This window comes from Barbus barbus (assembly GCF_936440315.1).
Source record: "Barbus barbus genome assembly, chromosome: 2".
Classification (NCBI taxonomy): domain Eukaryota; kingdom Metazoa; phylum Chordata; class Actinopteri; order Cypriniformes; family Cyprinidae; genus Barbus; species Barbus barbus.
The window spans coordinates 11,204,991-11,223,524 of NC_136730.1; the positions used below are offsets into that span (position 1 = coordinate 11,204,991).

An 18,534-nucleotide genomic window follows, 5' to 3' on the forward strand; every position below is an offset into this window, starting at 1 on the left:
TATGATGGACTATTACAGAAAGATTAATTCTTGGGAGGAAACCTTGTGGCAAGGAAAATACTGTACTGTAATAAGCAGAACTTCCTTTTGTAATATTTTTGTTTATTGAGACGGTTTGTTTTGCTAGGAGACAGTTTGCAAAATCATTTCAAAAGAAACAGCTGCCTGTTCCTCAGATACGGCTGGTTTTGATTGATTTGTTTGAATCATACTTTCACCTCATTCACTTTCTATTTCACTTTCTGACTAGCATTTTGGTTTGCATATGTAATCTTTGGTTTGGTTACAACCCGATAAGCTGCATGTTTGCAAATTTGCATCTTTGTCTTGGCAGAAAAATATTTTCATACATCAATATTAACCTTTTACGGGCTTCAGCACTGAATTTCCTGTTGAGTCACAGTTCACTGAAGCCATTATAACAGAAATATGACAAAATATCTACATAGAGTTTTAAGTGCAATCTACAATTAAATTAAATTAAATGAACAGCCTGTTAGTGAGGGGTAAAAAAACAAAACTAAACAATACCCTAACAACAACTCTAGTCATGCTGTATACTGCGACTCATATTTTACCCAGTACTTTAAAACAAGCAGAACTACACTTACAAATCAAACAAGTACAGTTTCAGTTACAGTCTACACATTTTGCAGGCATCTTTAACATCACAACCAACATCTCTTACACATCTCTTGCTTAGGCAGGTTGAATATATTTAGAATGTTTGTATTTGGACTGGGGTGACACAAATTTCACAATTCGATTTTCATTCTCAAGCTTGTAATTCGATTCAGTTTCAATCTTGATTCGATACTGATTCATTTGGATAGGTATCAGGTACAATACATGTCAATTTTTCTCAAAGTAAAGAAATCTCAACTGATGCTGTAAATGGAAGAAGATAATACTTAGCGTATATTTAATGATATAATTATGCTCCAATTCATGTTTTAAAATATAAACATTTAAACGGTGGCTGTCTTATAAACGTGTTTTGATAACAGATTTATTCAAATATCGAAGAACAGGTCAAGTAAAAAATATAATGATATGTAATGGTGCATATATTCACCAAAAGTTATTTATAGCCAACTATTAAGTTGTGGGCGTTGAATGTCTTTTCTGAGGTAAATGTTACGTGACTTCGTTAAGCTTTCTATTGATGTATTTCTGCGGCTGAAACACTGATTGAGCACTTACATAAGACATTATAGATTTAATATAACTTCCGATGTTCATTCATGTTTATTTCATGCAATAACAAGTAGTAAAGGGGAAAATATGTTTGGTTCACGTGCGCTCCGCGTTGCGGCTGGAAATGACGTGCTACAGCGATCTGTCGCACTTCATTAAAAAGTGACAAAACTGTATTTATTATTTGAATTTCGTAAAAAAAAGTCACAGAATTTTAAAGCCAAGACTTTGATTTTCCTTTTTTTTTTTTTTGAGTAAATCCCAACAAGCTTTGTTACTTTTGATATAAAACAATGTCAACCCAGCCCTAATCTGCATAAATACTGCAGTGGTTTATTCTCTTAATTTCACCTTCCCTCTTTTTTCCCGCGTACATTTGCACAAAAAAAAAAAATGTTCGGGCCTTTCAGTCTTGCAAATCCCATAATGAACAGGATGATCACACACATTTAAACACACATAAAACGTGTGTTACCCAGTATCCTGAGCAATGCAGCTGTATCAGTATTGTCTTTGTTTCTAGTCTTAAAAATAACAGTTTCAGAAGAAAAGCTGCAAGTACAAATCAATAAAGGACAGAAAGACATGCATAACTATAAAAATGAACCTGAAATTCACCATGACCAAAAATGTTATTGCTTGGTGAGAGAGAGAAAAAATATATATACCTGTTCTCCTAAAAAAAGTGCTGTCATATTTTCTCAATATGAATGGTTCCACAGAAACACATTGTTTCAATCCAAAGTCATGTTTGCTGTAAATATTTTCTCTTGGTGTGAACAGGCTAAGTCTTCTTAGTCACATCACTGAGGTTGTATTTTAGGGAGTATTTGTGTTTCATCAGTGCTGTGTATTTGAAGAGCATTCAATCCTCCTGGTTGGTATGTGCTCGGTCTAGGCCTTTCTCAATGAATCTCACATTACATTGTAGAGCATTTTTTAGCAGAGGACGGATCCGCATTTGCCTGCTGCCGCATCCTTTCTGTTTGGAAGAAAAAAAAGTTATAAGGGAAGGTAAAGGTAAACTATATAACATATATACTCAATAGCTCTGACCCGAAACACAGAAAGCTTTCTTGCTGCTTACAATCATCTAACGCATAATCCTAGTCAAAATGACATGCAAAACTTTAGTTGGTCACATACATGAAAAGACAGACATATAAAGTGATATGTCTTGGCCAGAATAATAATCTAACTCGAATTTTAAAATTGAATTTGCATAGAAATTCACTACAGTGCATTCTGGAATTGCCTTCCATAAAAGACACATGCAGTTCTGCCAACAAGATTTTAATTTTGCTTCCTTTGAGTCTGAAATGCACATATGATGCTTAAAATTCTGTCTAGATAGGCATCACAGTATGTTTAGAAACAGACCTTATAGACATATGAACTGTAACGCTGAATTCACCTGCCAAATCAACCCTTGAGATTCCATTCAGACCTTCGTACAAGCCCTTGATGGGGTTTTCTCCAGCGGTGATCACTCCGTGCAGCCAGATGAGCAGCATTCTATGCCCGTGCTCCTTGTAGCTCTTTGTACCTTTTAAAGTTCAGAGCTATGACAGGTTATCTTATCAAACTGAACACACTGGGGCTGCCCTGTGAGAACTATGCACTACATTTGGGAAAATGGTGCAAATTGAAGGCTAGCGTAACTGTATGAGGAATAGTGCTGAGGAATACAATGGCTCTTAGGGGTGTTGGTTTCTGATTTAGAATTCAAAGTTAAGCAGACTGCTTTACACTAATTACTATGATTACTGGCTCATGTAATGAACCTATTTTCCTTAGTTTAATAAAAACAGTATGTCTTCAGAAAACTTCTGAGAAATGTCTATTTCCAGACCTCATTTATTCAGACGTTTTGTATTTTTGTACATATTTCGACATTAGGATTTTGGGCATTTTCAGGAACGCGTTTATAGCCCCATTAAAAACGTTATTTACTTCTAATAAAATAATAAACCCATTTGTATTTCCCCATTTATAATCATTACATTTTAAAGGGTTACATAGAATACAATATTGCTTTAATTTAAATCATATTCTAACTAAAAAACAATCATAGGGTTCAAAAGTTTGGAGTCAGTATTTTTAATTTATTTTTTGTTTGCATTTATTTCTTAAAATACAGTTTTAAGAAATATCATGTCTTCAGTGTCACATGATCTTTCAGAAATCATTCTAATATGCTGATTTGCTGCTCAAGAAACATTTATGATTATCAATGTTGAAAACAGTTGTGCCATTGGTGTGTGTGTATATATATATATATATATATATATATATATTTTGTAAAAACAGATAACTCCGTTTTTTAAAAATGTCAAAAATCATGTTTTTTCATTGTGTTTTACTGTTTTAGTTAGCTGTATTTTTTATTTATTTTTTACCTAATCACAATAACCCAGCTGCAGTCTGATTGAGATTAATTGGAATGCACAATGAAAAAACATGATTTTTGAAAATAGTTAAAAACAGAGTTTTTGCAAAAGAACTCTTCATATATTATATATAAATATGTTTTTTAAAGATGCACTCAGCAGATTATGTTAAATGACGTACCTGTCCATTGGTGCTCTATGGCTCGAATATGTGCGTCTGAGAACTTCCAGTGCCGAGCCAGTGTTTTCCACTCGCCTGGTTTGAGATATTTGGAGGCAAGTTTCCACAGAACAGATCGGATATGTTGTGTCTCCTGTCTATGATCTTGCTTAAAAGTAAGACTCGTTCCCACCAGAGAGTCAGAGTCATTCGTCACATTTTCCTAGAAAGCAAATTAACACATTTAAAATCTTTAATATTCAAATAATGATAATAATATCTGGATCAATTAATTTAAGCTTAATGTACACTGAACATACCTTCTCCCATTTGTAAAATCTGTCAGCTTTGATAATCATGTCAACGACATTCACATGGTTGCCTCGTGCTGCAACATCCAGTGACGTCTTTCCCTGCTGTAACATTTGAAGTAAATATCTTTTGTTCAATTGTTTGATCACAAGTGTATTACAATATGAAAACTGATCAACCACACTCAAGTATGCCAACAGTAATTTGCACCTTGTCGAGCAGATTGAGGTTGACTCCAGATATCAGGATCATCTCAGCGATGCTCTGCCGTCCATGTTCTGCTGCTATGTGCAAAGCAGTTTGAAGCCACTGTGAGGAACAATTGTTGATGAATGAATGAAGAAACCATTCCCTTAATCAGTGAAATCATGACTGCATTTGTAAATGTGAAACACTCACATTGTCAAAGATGTCCAGGTCGCATCCCGCATCGATAAGATCCTTGACTATTCCTGTGGAGTTGTTGAGTACTGCCAAGTGCAGAGCTGAAGTATGTTGCTGGTAAGGAAAAATGTCTGTAAATACTTTAGGTTTTCTGAAGAGTAAAACTTCAAATTGTAAAGTTTCTGATGTGAATTGCGAATCAGGTAAATTTTTAAATGTGCCCAAATTCTGCACTACACATTGTGATCTTATTAAATGAATTCTCATCAGTGTATTTTTTTCTTTAAGAGGCGTTAACGTTGTCTGGATGTTGCCTTACGATGTGTCCATGCATGTGTATTTGCTGCCCAGCTAACAGAATGTTCTCAGAACTTTAGCTCACATTCTGGCAAAGTTCTAACAGTTTATGAACAAGTAACATTAATAGAATGTTATAATAATGTTCTGAAAACGTTAGTACAAAACATTTTTTTAAGGAACATTTTCTGAAACCTTTCATTTGGATGTTAATCTAAGATGGTTTAGAGAACATTTAAAAGTAACATTCCCATAATTTTTGCAAAATAATGAAATGTAACACTCCCCATAATGTTGCCTTTAAAGGAACACTCCACTTTTTTGAAAATAGGCTCATTTTACAACTCCCCTAGAGTTAAACAGTTGAGTTTTACCATTTGTGAATCCATTCAGTCAATCTCCGGGTCTGCACTTTTAGCTTAGCTTAGCATACATCATTGAATCAGATTAGACCATTAGCATCTCGCTCAAAAATGACCAAAGCGTTTCGATAATTTATCATTGCGCCTGCTGCACCCATGGTACGGCAGCAAAGTTCCTTGATTATTACACTGGAATGAGAGTATAGTTCCTAGCCATATCAGCCTAGGAAATCACAACTTTTCATTTTCCATCGGTCTTAGTACACGTTGTAACTACAGAAGAGTCCAGCTTTAAATAGGAAAATTATCGAAACTCTTTGGTCATTTTTGATGACCAAATGCAAATGGTCTAATCCGATTCAAAGATCTATGCTAAGCTACGCTAAAAGTGCTACCGCTAGACCCGGAGATCGGCCGAATGGATTAAAAAACTGTAAAACTCAACGGTTTAACTCTAGGGGAGTTGTAAAATGAGCCTATTTCCAAAAAAAGTGGAGTGTCCCTTTAAGTACTCACTGTATCCACTGAATCCAGATTGATCCCAGCCTGTACCAGCAGTTTGACCTCTCTTCCTGAGCCATGCTGGGTCACCAGATGAAGAGCCGTCCTGTTACTCTATAAGAAGAGACACTTTAGTGTGTTGTACTGAAAGTTGAAAACCGCATGAATTATTACGCAGACTGATAATACTATAAATCAATGTCCTCACATTTGTAAGTTCATTGACATTGCAGCCAGCCTCCAGCAAGAGTCTGATACATTCATAATGCCCTCCTTCAGCTGCCAAATGTAAAGCTGTCATGCCATCCTGAGAAAAGATCACAATGTGAAGCAAATAACACCAAAACCAAAATAAACTCTTATAAATGCACATAAAAATGGGATCTACTTACAATGTTTTTTTCATCAATGCTCTCCCCAGTCTCCATGATCTTCTGTAGGACGTCACTGTGGCCTTGCTTAGCTGCCAAATGCAGTGCAGTGTTTTCCTCCTGCAGTTCATGATCATCATATTAGTGCTGTATCAGTGTTTGATATTCCTTTTTCCTTTGTTATTGCTAATGTTTTCCCGTTCTTTGTATGTTTTTGTTTTGGTTAGTTTAACTAAGCATGCTGAATGTGTTTAGTTTCTCTTTTTCTTTTGTTGTTAGGTCAGATTTATACATCTGTAGTTGATTTGTTTTCTATTTTGACGATTTCTTTGGAACCTCTGAATTTGGCACCATTCTGCATCGCTTTTCTCTTTTCTTCTTATATAAATTAGTGCTTTCAAACGATTAATCACGATTAAATCGCATCCAAAATAAAAGTTTTTGTTTATATAATATATGTGTGTATACTGTGTATATTTATTATGTATTGTGGCGGGAGGAGCAAACGACAGACACAGTGGGCGTGGCGTCAAGCCTCGGAGAGGTTTTTAGTCAACAATAAAAAGGGAAAATAAAGTGTCCAAGGGGAAAAGTGTCCAAATAAACGGGGAATCTGGTGTCCTCGTTGTGCCGCGGGGCTAGTGAAGGAGGGTAGTGTTCATCAGGGAAGGGTCCAGGGAAGGGGCGGAGTCCGGTGGCCGCACGCGCTCCTCTCTCGGGGCCGGGAGCGAGTGGCGGCGGCGTCTCTTGCGCGGCTTCGTCCATCTCCTGGGTTCCCGGCGCTTCTGGGGGATTCGGCGGCCCGGCATCCTGGCCCGTCAGCCGCCTAACGGGTGCGGCATTCCTCCTCGACGCACCCTTCCTGGACCCACGAGGACACCAGCGTGCATGCATGGGGAAGAGACCGGTCTCCCGAGGAGAGGCGCGTTCGGCATTTAACGGCGGCGGTGATGAGGCTCTATTCACATCAGGTGTGCCTCATCACACGCGCCAGCCCTGGCTGTTTCAGCGCCCCTCCTCTCTCACACACCCACTCCCGTCGGGAGCCTGGTGAAGGGCGGCGAATATGGGACGGGGTGGTGATGATAGAAAGGGGGAGGCAGCCGACTCGTCACAGTATATATAGATATACTTACAGCATATATTTAGGAAATATTTACATGTATATACATTTATATTCATATATTATATATAAACATATTTAATATATAAACATACATTTTTTCTTACATATACATGCATGTTTGTATTTATATATATATATATATATATATATATATATAAATACACAGCCCACATATATATATATTATGTAAACAAAACGTTTATTTTAGATGTGATTAATCGCGATTAATCGTTTGACAGCACTAAAATAAATACTTTTTATCATGTTGCAATTTAGATTTTTTTTTGTTTAACCTCACATGGCACATTTGACGTCAGCAAACACTGATTACAATAAAAATTCACTGCCACACCACTCAAGTCTAGAGTGTTCATTTTAAATCTAGTAGTATAATATTATAAAATCTAATTAGCACACACTGACCCGTGACTCTTGCTGTCCCTCACCTTATCCTTGAGATCATGAGCACAGCCCATACCAATGAGAAACTCCACCACCTCCAGGTGTCCATGCTCTGCGGCCAAATGAAACGCTGTCTTACCTGACTGACACAGCAGATGGACACACGTTAGAAAGGACATAATGTGCTACACTCTCTAAAATAAAAGGTTACAACAGGGGGGTTGAAACTACTCGAGAATATTGATTGTGTGATATTCGTATTATTGATCTACTTTGCAGACACCTAACGGGGCATAAATCTCATCATAAGCTCATGTGTAATGAGTAGCACAATTCACAACAACTGGAAATAGTTAAATCAGAGTCTTAAGACAACATGACATCAAAATTGACCCATAATACATGTCCCACAATCATACTGACTGTGCATGATTCATTTATTTTCTTCACCTCTGAATTGAATTTCTAATCAAGGCAGAGAAAAATAATATTAGCAAATCAATCCACACAAACAAATAATCCAATAAACTACTTGTGGATAACATTTTTACCTGTCCTACTGTTTATAAATTACATTTGAATTAGATGAAGCTATTTGTCCTTTCTGATGCTTGACAGCTTTTTAAGTCAACAAAACTCTTCCTTAAGACAATTCCTTCCTTAAAGCCATTCCTTGAAACTGTTTAACTGGTGTTTGCATGAACACTGTGCAATCATCACAGTCGTTATCAGTCTCTCTGATGAAAAACACATATCTTCTACTTTCTACTTTGAATCAATGGATAAAACTGAGCCTCAAAACACTTACAGAATGTTGCAAATCTTTTTTTTTAAACCATTTTTTTTAAAGCATCAGCAAACAGTATATGAAAGGAAAACAGTATGTGAAAGAAAACCCAAAACATTTTTGGAAAGTGATGATCAAAATGTCATGTGATCAAAATGTAAGCAAACATAACTTACATATTTGTATCAAACACTCTTTCAGAATTTTCTCTAGTTTAAAAGCACCTTAAGATGTTCTTGTAGTTACAATACATTGGAAAACAAAACCCATTCTGTCTCTAAACTTTGTCTGAGCTCTAGCTTTTAGCAGGGAACTGAGGGTACAATTAAAAGACATTACACTTCAAGATCATGGGCACTGTGGCAAAACAAGAGATTCTCACCTTGTCGACTTTATTAAGCTGCACGTTTTCCAGATCTTCCATAATATACTCCAAAATACTGATGTGACCCCTCTGGGCAGCACAGTGCAAGAGATTCAAGCCATTCTGAAAGAAAAAAAAAAGACAGTTCAGTCAGTAAGACGCACTGAAATGAATGTTGAAGCCTGAATGTAGGCCAGTACACACATCAATCTCTTTTGTTTTGGTTAGTGGTCTTTAAAGAACGGCTTCAGAACGCTATTCGTCAAGAGCATAGTCAACCATGAGAGAGCGGAGCACATCGAGTGCTCAGATAAAAGATATCTGAAACTTGACAAGGATTTTTCTGAGTAGAGTCTTACTTTGTTTTCACAGGTGAGCTTTGCACCAGTTGAGACAAGGATCTTTAGGATTGAGAGGTGACCAAACCATGCCGCCAAGAGCAGAGCGTTCATCCCGAACTGGAAAACAAAAGAATGTATACATAGTCACACGACTTTTGAAAAACAGTATTAGCCTAAAGTAACACTTCCTTAATTACATGATTAACAATTGTATTCCAGCTATGAGTTTACCAGTGGCTCATGAACTGCAATGCATGTGTAGAACCTTCTACTAGGACATGGGTTTGACTCCAAGGGAATAAACATTCTGGTAAAATGTATTGCTTGCCTGAATGTATTGCTGTGAGTCACTTAAAAGTGTCCACCAAATGCAGAAATGTAAAAATTTTAATAATGAAGCTAAATAGATTTTTTCACCAAAAGCATATGAAATGACGTAGTGAGACATTCTATATACTTCATCAAAATCTTTTATGAATAGCATGTTTTCAATATTATTTTCATTTTCTGTAAAATTTAATAAAATAAAACTGCATGTGTTATAATTAAATGAATCATGCCCACGATGCTACTTTTAGAGGGACTACATAGGAAATTTGTATTTTAACATGAAAGGCACTCCACAGGACCATTTATGTGATCTCCAAATACAAAAAGGCAATTCAAAAATTTAGAGCATCTAAGAAGATATACACATTAACATTAATTTTAATCTTAAATTACATTTTGATGTTTTAATTATCCCTTGCGTTTCATGGCCACTCTTTGGTGTCAGTGTCAAAAGTTGCACACAATTTATTTATTTTTGCCAAATGCATGTGGAATGACACTAAAATACAATAAAAATATTTTTATTTTAAAAAGCATTTTTTAGATTTTATTTGCTGTATATATATTTTTAAATCATTTAAATATTATGCATTCAGCTTTTAGCATATGTGACCCTGGACCATAAAACCAGTCATAAGTAGCACTGGTATATTTGTAGCAATAGCCAAAAATACATAGTATGGGTCAAAATTATAGATTTTTCTTTTATGTCAAAAATCATTAGGATATTTAGTAAAGATCACGTTCCATGAAAATATTTTGTAAATTTCCTACCGTAAATGTATCAAAACTTAATTTTTGATTAGTAATATGCAATGCTAAGAACTTAATTCGGACAACTTTAAAGGAGATTTTCTCAATATTTAGATTTTTTTGCACCCTCAGATTCCAGATTTTCAAATAGTTGTATCTCAGCTAAATATTGTCCGATCCTAACAAACCATACATTAATGGAAATTTATTCAGCTTCATTTATTCATATTTTTATTTAAATTGACACTTAAAACTGGTTTTGTGGTTCAGGGTCACATATGAAAAAATATTTACTATAAAAAAATAATTGTCACATAATGGTATGAATATTTATGTAAAATGCAAAAAAAAAATCATATAAAAACGATGACCAGTTACAACATAAACAAAAATACATACATATGATAAAATCATACACTTTCACTTATACGTCTATATAAATTTAACTCAAAATTTCATCATTACATCTTCCCCAGGCACATATTAGTCATCTACTCAATTATCTAAAAAAGTTCTGCCTTGCATTTCAGGACCACTCTTTGTCTCTTCAGTCATTGTTGGTGTAACAAGCTTATAGCCTCCAGTAATTTACAGGCCACATGGTGAGCAAACAGCAGCCCATTAAAGATTTATTCAGTGGAGCAGTATTTGACTTATTTGTGCTTTTACAGTAAATAAACACAGAACATAAAATATTCAGCCTAAAATGTAACTAAATGTGAACCTGTTCACTGTTTGTTCACACAGTTTGGCAGCGCTCAAACAAAATGCATTTGACACGTACGCTATCCATATCATCCACGTCCATGTCGTGGTCCAGCAGCAGACGCACTGCCTGCTCACTGCCGGCTCCTGCTGCCCAGTGCAAGGCCTTACGGTCCATCTGTAAAACCAGAGTCACATGGAAAAATGAAACAGCCACACTGACTCAAGCGCCATTGTCTTTGCCATGCTTTTAGATGATAAATACTGTTGTCTAGGGTAAAACAAAGGGCATATCCTGTGCTGACATCAACAACGTGTGTTTCCGTCACTCTGGAAAAACATAACTGGGAAAAACAAAACATTCCAGGCGGAGAAATTGGCATGGTGGATGGCAACATAACTTCCTCTGACACAGCTTCCTGTACATTCAGCATGCTTCGCTCAGCTTTCTTCACCGTGCCACCATGTTTAGGAGTGTACATCATAGTTTATTTGCTTATTTGAATGAATATGTATTTATTATATAATATATATTAATTCATAAACATCTTTTACTAGAAAGACTGCTTTATGTAGCACATAATCTCTTCCTTGGATGTAGTTTTGCATTGTTCAACTGTTTCTGTATTGGTTATATCTCACCTTATTTTTGACTTTGATGTCCACCCCTCTTCTGATGAGCTCCTGCATTCCCTCTGTATCGTTCCTCTTTGCAGCATCATGAAACTCCTTCTCTGAGCGAAGCACTGGATAAGAGTGGAAGGTGACAGGAGTTATATACAGTATGGTGTATGTACAGGTACAAACATCAGCAGGATCCATGATTGTCCACATGCATCAACAGTATTCATATCTAACGTTTTCATCACTTTGTTTCAATCTAGGTTTTAGATTCTATCCTAATTGTATACATAATTAAGATATGACCCACAATTTAAAAATGTATGCAATTACAAAATCAGCAGGATCCATGATTGTCCACATGCATCAACAATATTGATATGTTTCTTATCATTTTTATAGGTTTTAGATTTTTATTCTACACTATTCTATTCAAATTTGATACATAATTAAGATTAAGGATTAAAGAAGCATTTTTTGCAGATTTGATAAATAAATCTTAAAATAATTAATTTATACACACACACAAATACATTTTCGTCTGTAAATATGTTCAAGAATCCAACACAGCCTTAGTAATCAAGTCTCTTTAGTCTTATATAATAACATTTTTATTAGCCACAGTTAGTTTTATGAGCCATATAATACAGTGAGATGATTTTAGCCATTGAATATATTTCTCTCACTTGCCCTAGTTAGTATCCGTACCGCACTAGTCACTGTTTTTTCTTTTTTAGTATTTTAAGACTCACAAATATCGTCTTCAGACACCAGTCCGTCTTCCATCATCATCAGTCGATGGTGTGTTATGTCTATGGTGTATTATCTTCTGATATATGTCTACATTTTCATGTTTTGATGCGATGTTGGGCTGTGTTTCCGAGCTCAAGCCTGCCGCTTCGGGAAATAACGAATCCTGCTGAAGTGAACGAGCTCATGAATATTAATTAGGCCATGCTGACGTTTCCTCGTGTTCTTCCAATGATACGGATGTGCTCATAAATATTAATTAGATTCTGCTGAAGCCACTTCCAATGGCGACTTGGCAGTTAATTAATATTAAATAGGTTGTGTCGACGTTGCCTTGTGAAGATACATTGCCGAAAGGCTAGATATGAGTAGTTAAATATATTCGCCATCCGGGTAAATAATGTGACAGATAGCAGATGTCATTTTTATGGTATCATATACAGTTCAAGTGAAGCATTTTCTTCCTCAAATAAATAATAGTAACCAGTTTTAAAAAATTCAAATTCAAATTTCAAAATTCAAATTCAAATTTTATTTGTCACATACATATACATACATAGTACGACATGTAGTGAAATGTATTGTACGACTGTCCAACAAAATTAAGAAAAAAACCTCAAGTTTACAAAAATACAAATAGCAAATAGAAAAAGTACAGTAAACATATATATAGAAATAAACTAGCAATAAAATAAAATAACAAATAGATATGAGAATAAAAATAGATATGAAGAATAAAATAGAATATAATTCTATATAGATTCTGTAAAAGTAAAGTGTATGTCAGTGATAAAGTGTCTGTGTGCTGTGCAGTGCAGTAAAGTGTGTGAGTAAAAGGAATACTAAAGACAAATGGTATGTAAGTCCCACTCATTTATCCTTACGTGACCTTCTACAAATTAGTGTAGATGTAATGAAAATGTGCAAAGTGGAAGTGTGGGGTGATGTGCTTAGAGTGGAGAGAGGTTAAGACTCCGAATGGCCTGCGGGAAGAAGCTCCTCCTCATTCTCTCTGTGTTCGCCTTCATGCAGCGGAAGCGCCTCCCTGAACGCAGCAGAGAAAAGAGTCCATTGTTGGGATGGCTGAGGTCCTTCACTATCTTCCTGGCCCTGGTCAGGCACCGCTTGCTGTAGATCTCCTGCAGGTTAGGGAGCTCGGTGTGAATGTAAATTACAGTACAGTTACTGTAAATCAAAATACAGTAACTTGCTGGCAACCTTGCTGCCAGTACTGTACTGTAAAAATACAAGAAAATCGTTAACAGTGTACGTTCCGCTGAACGCACCACCCTCTGGAGGGCTCGTCTGTCCTGCATAGTGCAGTTCCCGAACCAGGAAGTGATGCTGCCCATCAGGACGCTCTCGATGGTGCAGGTGTAAAAAGTCTTAAGCACCCGAGAGGGAAGTCTAAAGTCCTTTAAGCGTCTCAGATGGTACAGACGCTGCCTGGCCTTCTTCACCAGGGTGCTGGTATGACAGGACCAAGTCAAGTCCTGCGTGATGTGAACACCCAGGTATCTGAAGCTGTCCACTCTCTCCACTGGAGTCCCGCTGATCGTGATCGGCTGGTATGACCGCTCCTGCTTCGTACTGAAGTCCACTATCAGCTCCTTAGTTTTGCTGATGTTCAGGTGTAGACTATTCACCTGGCACCAACTCTCCAGATTCTTAATCTCCTGTATGTAGGCTGTCTCGTCGTTGTCTGAGATCAGGCCCAACACAACAGTGTCATCAGCAAACTTGATGATGGTGGTGGAGTTGGAAGTGGCCACACAGTCATAAGTGTACAGTGAGTACAGCAGGGGGCTCAGAACACAACCTTGAGGGGCTCCAGTGCTTAGGGTGATGGAGGATGAGGTGTGTTTACCCATCCGTACGGCTTGCTGTCTGTCCTTCAGGAAGCTGGAGATCCATTGGCACAAGTATGTGCTGAGACCAAGGACCTCCAACTTGGAGGTGAGTGTGGAGGGAATTATGGTGTTAAACGCTGAACTGCAGTCCACAAACAGCATTTTTACATAATTCCCTTTTCTGCAGTCCAGGTGACTTGTTGTGGTGTGGAGGAGGTGTGAGATGGCATTCTCCGTGGAGCGGTTATGCCTGTATGCAAACTGTAGTGGATCCAGTGTGTCTGGTAGTGATGCAATGATGAAGTCTCTGACCAGTCTCTCAAAGCACTTCATCACCACTGATGTGAGGGCTACAGGGCGATAGTCGTTTAGGCAGGTGGGCTGCGGTTTCTTGGGGACAGGAACAATGGTGGACTGCTTAAAGCATGAGGGGACTATGGACTGTTCCAGGGAGAGGTTGAAGATCTCGGTGAACACCGGTGCTAGCTGGTCAGCGCAGGCCTTCAGAACCCGACCTGTGATGCCATCTGGTCCTGCTGCCTTCCTGATGTTCACTCTCCTGAATGCCCTCCTCACGTCATGCTCCGTGATGGTGAACACGTTGTCCTCACCGGCTTCCTCAGCCGGTGAGGATTATATTATAATCATAATAATTTATAATAATAAATAATTATATTATATTAAAATTATATTATAAAATGTGAATAAAAGATGTGCGATACAAATGATTTAAAGAATAAATGCACGATTTATTGTAAATAAAACACGCAGATTATACATAATATCGCACATTATATACGATAAAATCTTATTTTTATAGGCTACTCCTCCTTATTTGGTCCAGGTACTTTTATTTCATTTATGAGGTTTCATTTTTATTTTATATTCATCAGCAAATATTTAAATTCATTACTCGTTGTTATCAGACTCATTCAGAGCTGATTCCTCATGGATTAATTTTCTCATCCGATTTAATCTTTGTTGTGTAGCAATATGCATGTTTGGAACAATACTGGAACCAAACAGAAAAACAGACTGGCTCGGTAAGTGATAAACGCAATACAATACTCGGCAGAGAGGAAGAGGTAGTCCATGGTTTATGTAGGGTGTGTGATCAGTGACATGACACAAAGAAAGGTGTGATATTATTATTATTATTATAAGAAACCTCCACTAGGGAGCGCTGCAGATTCACAGACTGCGTTGTGTGTCATGTTGACAGGTTTCAGACCAATTTCATTTTCCATGCACAGCTGTTGAGGCTAATAGGCCATTTAAAGTTTGTGAGTCACAAATTGAGTTGATTTGTGCTTGCATCATTGCATATAACTGTTTAAGCAATGCATGCTGGATAGAGAGGCAATCCAATATGTGTGTCAGAAGAAACCACTGTGGACAAGGCCAAGTAGGAATGCAATTATCACATTTTTGTTTTGCAATTCAAGTGTGTTAAAGTGTGTTAAAGAAATAGCTCACAAAAAAATAAAAAATCACCAATGGATACTCTGCAGTAAATGGGTATACTGTATGAATCGAAGTCCAAACAAAAACATCACAATAATCCACACGACCCCAGTCCATCAATTAAAATCTTGTGAAGCGACAAGTGGTTTGGATTACTTGTGTTGGATTATGGTGATGTTTTTATCAGCTGGACTTTCATTCTGACGGCACCCATTCACTGCAGAGGATCCATTGGTGAGCAAGTGATGTAATGCTACATTTCTCCAAATCTCTTCTGATGAACAAACAAACGCATCTACATCTTGGGTGGCCTGAGGGTGAGTAAATTCAGCTAATTAAAATTTTGGGCAAACTATTCCTCGAACTACAAATATATATATGATCAACAGTTTTTGAAAATGTTCAAACAGAAAATCCAGCTCCGCATAACAGCACAGCCAGGTCATCTAAACAACATTTTTGTTTTTTTAGAGAAACATTGTCCAGTACTACATACTAAAAATACTAGAATACATTGTCCGCATGCAGTAATAATCTCAAAAACAATGTTTATTGTTTTAATTTTTAATTTTATGTGCATCGTAACTCTTGACAGTCCGGTTAAATAGTCTCAAGTTAAATCACACTTAATTTAAGCAGGACTGTCATCTCTCACACATTCAGCACGAGAAACATTCAATTGGCACTGTTCTCATGATCTCACACCACACATCCATTTTCTCACGCTGGGCCACTGACATGACATCTGTCTGTCTGTCTATGTGTGTGTGTATATATATATATATATATATGTGTGTGTGTGTGACAAATGAGGACATAAATTTGTATAATGACACAGGTATTACAAGGTGACGGTGACTTTTCAGGACATTGACCCATGTCCCCATTTTTCAAAACGCTTATAAATCATACAAAGTGAGTTTTTTTGGGGAAAGTTTAAATGCACTGTTTCCTGTGAGGGCTAAGTTTAGGTGTAGGGCAATAGCACATACAGTTTGTACAGTATAAAAACCATTACGCCTATGGGATATCCCCACTTTTCACAAAAACAAACGTGTGTGTGTGTATATATATATATCTGTGTGTGTGTGTGTGTGTGTGTTTATTGCAAAAAAATAAAAAAAAATTTAAGGAAACACAATCATCACAGTGTAAGACCAAATCAATAAAACTTAAGGGATATCAATCTGTCCGGGTAAAAAGCATAAGTGATCTGGTGCAAATGAAAGTGACGACAGGTCTCTGCACTTCTAGTTTGATCACTCTGCACTGTGGAAACACAGTAGGCCTACTACTCTGTGCAGTGTGCTCTAGTACATTATATAGGCTACTGGAAAATATTCATATTCACATCCATACTGAACATTTGTATAATGTGCATAATATATGTGACCCTGGAACACAAAACCAGTCTTAAATCGCTGGGGTGTATTTGTAGCAATAGCCAAAAATACATTGTATAGGTCAAAATTATCGCTATTTCTTTTATGCCAAAAATCATTAGAGTATTAAGTAAAGCTCATGTTCCATGAAGATCATTTGTAAATTTCTTATTTATTCAGCTTTCAGATGATGTATAAATCAATCAATTTCGAAAAACTGAGACTTAAGACTGGTTTTGTGGTCCAGGGTCACATATATACTTCATACAGTATAATTATTAAGAAAGGTATGTGATAGTATGCAGTTCCAAATATATTCTCAGTATGTGTACTTTGCAGTATGCCAATAATACCGTCACTAGGGAACAAAACAGACTGGGATCCTAAAAAAAATTCCCAGCAGAGGGAGACGGGTGAAACCGAGGCCTGTTTTCTGCACACTATTTCGATATCCTACCACATAAGGAAGGACAAATACAGATCACTTCTATCGACTTTATAAGATATTTATTTGCAAGATATTTATGCTTCATTAGCCACTATAGGCAGATAACTAGAACAATAACAAACGGCAGTAAATGGTATTTGCACTACAAAACACTGTTTATGATAACAATACATTAAAATAATACGATAAGAAACACCAGTCTGCAATATGAAGCAGGGCTGTTTTTGTACAGCCAAAATAACTGGAATTTTTAAGTTACTAATGACCGTACGTAATAAATCAGAGGGATAAATGAAGAAAATAGAGGATAAGTAACAAAATTGTTTACCAAAATATTGATCAACATATTTTCATGTGTAAAAAGGGTAGGCTTTATGATGCAGCGTCCTACTGATCAGTTCCACATTTTGCTATTACCATGCATGAAGCAGAACAGATTCTTTCGGCTAAAACCCAGCGTGCCTGCCCTGCCCATGTAACACGCACACACATCTGGTTAGCTATCCTATCCTTGTAGGGACTCTCCATAGGTATAATGGTTTTTATACTGTACAAACCGTATTTTCCATCGCCCTATACCAACCTTACAGGAAACTTTGTCAAGTCAAGTCACCTTTATTTATATAGCGCTTTTAACTATGTAAATTGTGTCAAAGCAACTGCACAATATCAAAAAAGGAAAATAGTGTGTCAATAATGTAAAATGAAAAGATTAAAAAAAGATGTTCAGTTAAAGGCATTTCATTATTGAATTCAGTGATGTCATCATCCAGTTCAGTTCAGTTTAAATAGTGTCTTTGCAATCAGGTCAACGATATCGCTGGAAATGAAGGGTCCCCAACTAAGCAAGCCAGAGGCGACAGCGGCAAGGAGCCAAAACTCCATCGGAGACAGAATGGAGAAAAAAAACCTTGGGAGAAACCAGTCTCAGTCGGGGGGCCAGTTCTCCTCTGGCCAAACGAACCAGCAGTTCAATTCCAACTGCAGCAATGTTAGATTGTAAGGGCTCAACTGGTTCCAGTGGTCTTTTCCGATGGCTGTCTAAGTGGCGGGGTCCTCACTGGGGATCTGTCTCTGGCGCTCATCTCGGTGTTCTGGTCTCCGCTGACGTTCAGGGCTGTAGAGGTCGTCTCTGGGTGCTGATCCACCATCTGATCTGGATACAGACTGCATCTGGTGACTACAGTGACCATCTGGGCTGGATACGGACCGGATCGGGTGGCTACGGTGACTGGGG

General features: G+C 37.1%; 1 protein-coding gene across 1 annotated transcript; it reads right to left on the bottom strand.

Moving 5' to 3' along the window:
- Positions 1-107: 107 nt before the first annotated feature.
- LOC306883585 (uncharacterized protein) lies at positions 108-12,345 on the bottom strand. Its single transcript, XM_079438955.1, has 15 exons — positions 12,156-12,345; positions 11,425-11,528; positions 10,862-10,960; positions 9,013-9,111; positions 8,672-8,776; positions 7,547-7,645; positions 5,996-6,094; positions 5,812-5,910; positions 5,619-5,717; positions 4,459-4,557; positions 4,270-4,368; positions 4,068-4,163; positions 3,769-3,970; positions 2,612-2,743; positions 108-2,179 (listed from the first exon to the last, which is right to left on the bottom strand). Exons 1-15 carry the CDS (start codon positions 12,193-12,195, stop codon positions 2,118-2,120), a joined length of 1,533 nt encoding a protein of 510 aa, XP_079295081.1. The 5' UTR covers positions 12,196-12,345; the 3' UTR covers positions 108-2,117.
- Positions 12,346-18,534: the final 6,189 nt, after the last annotated feature.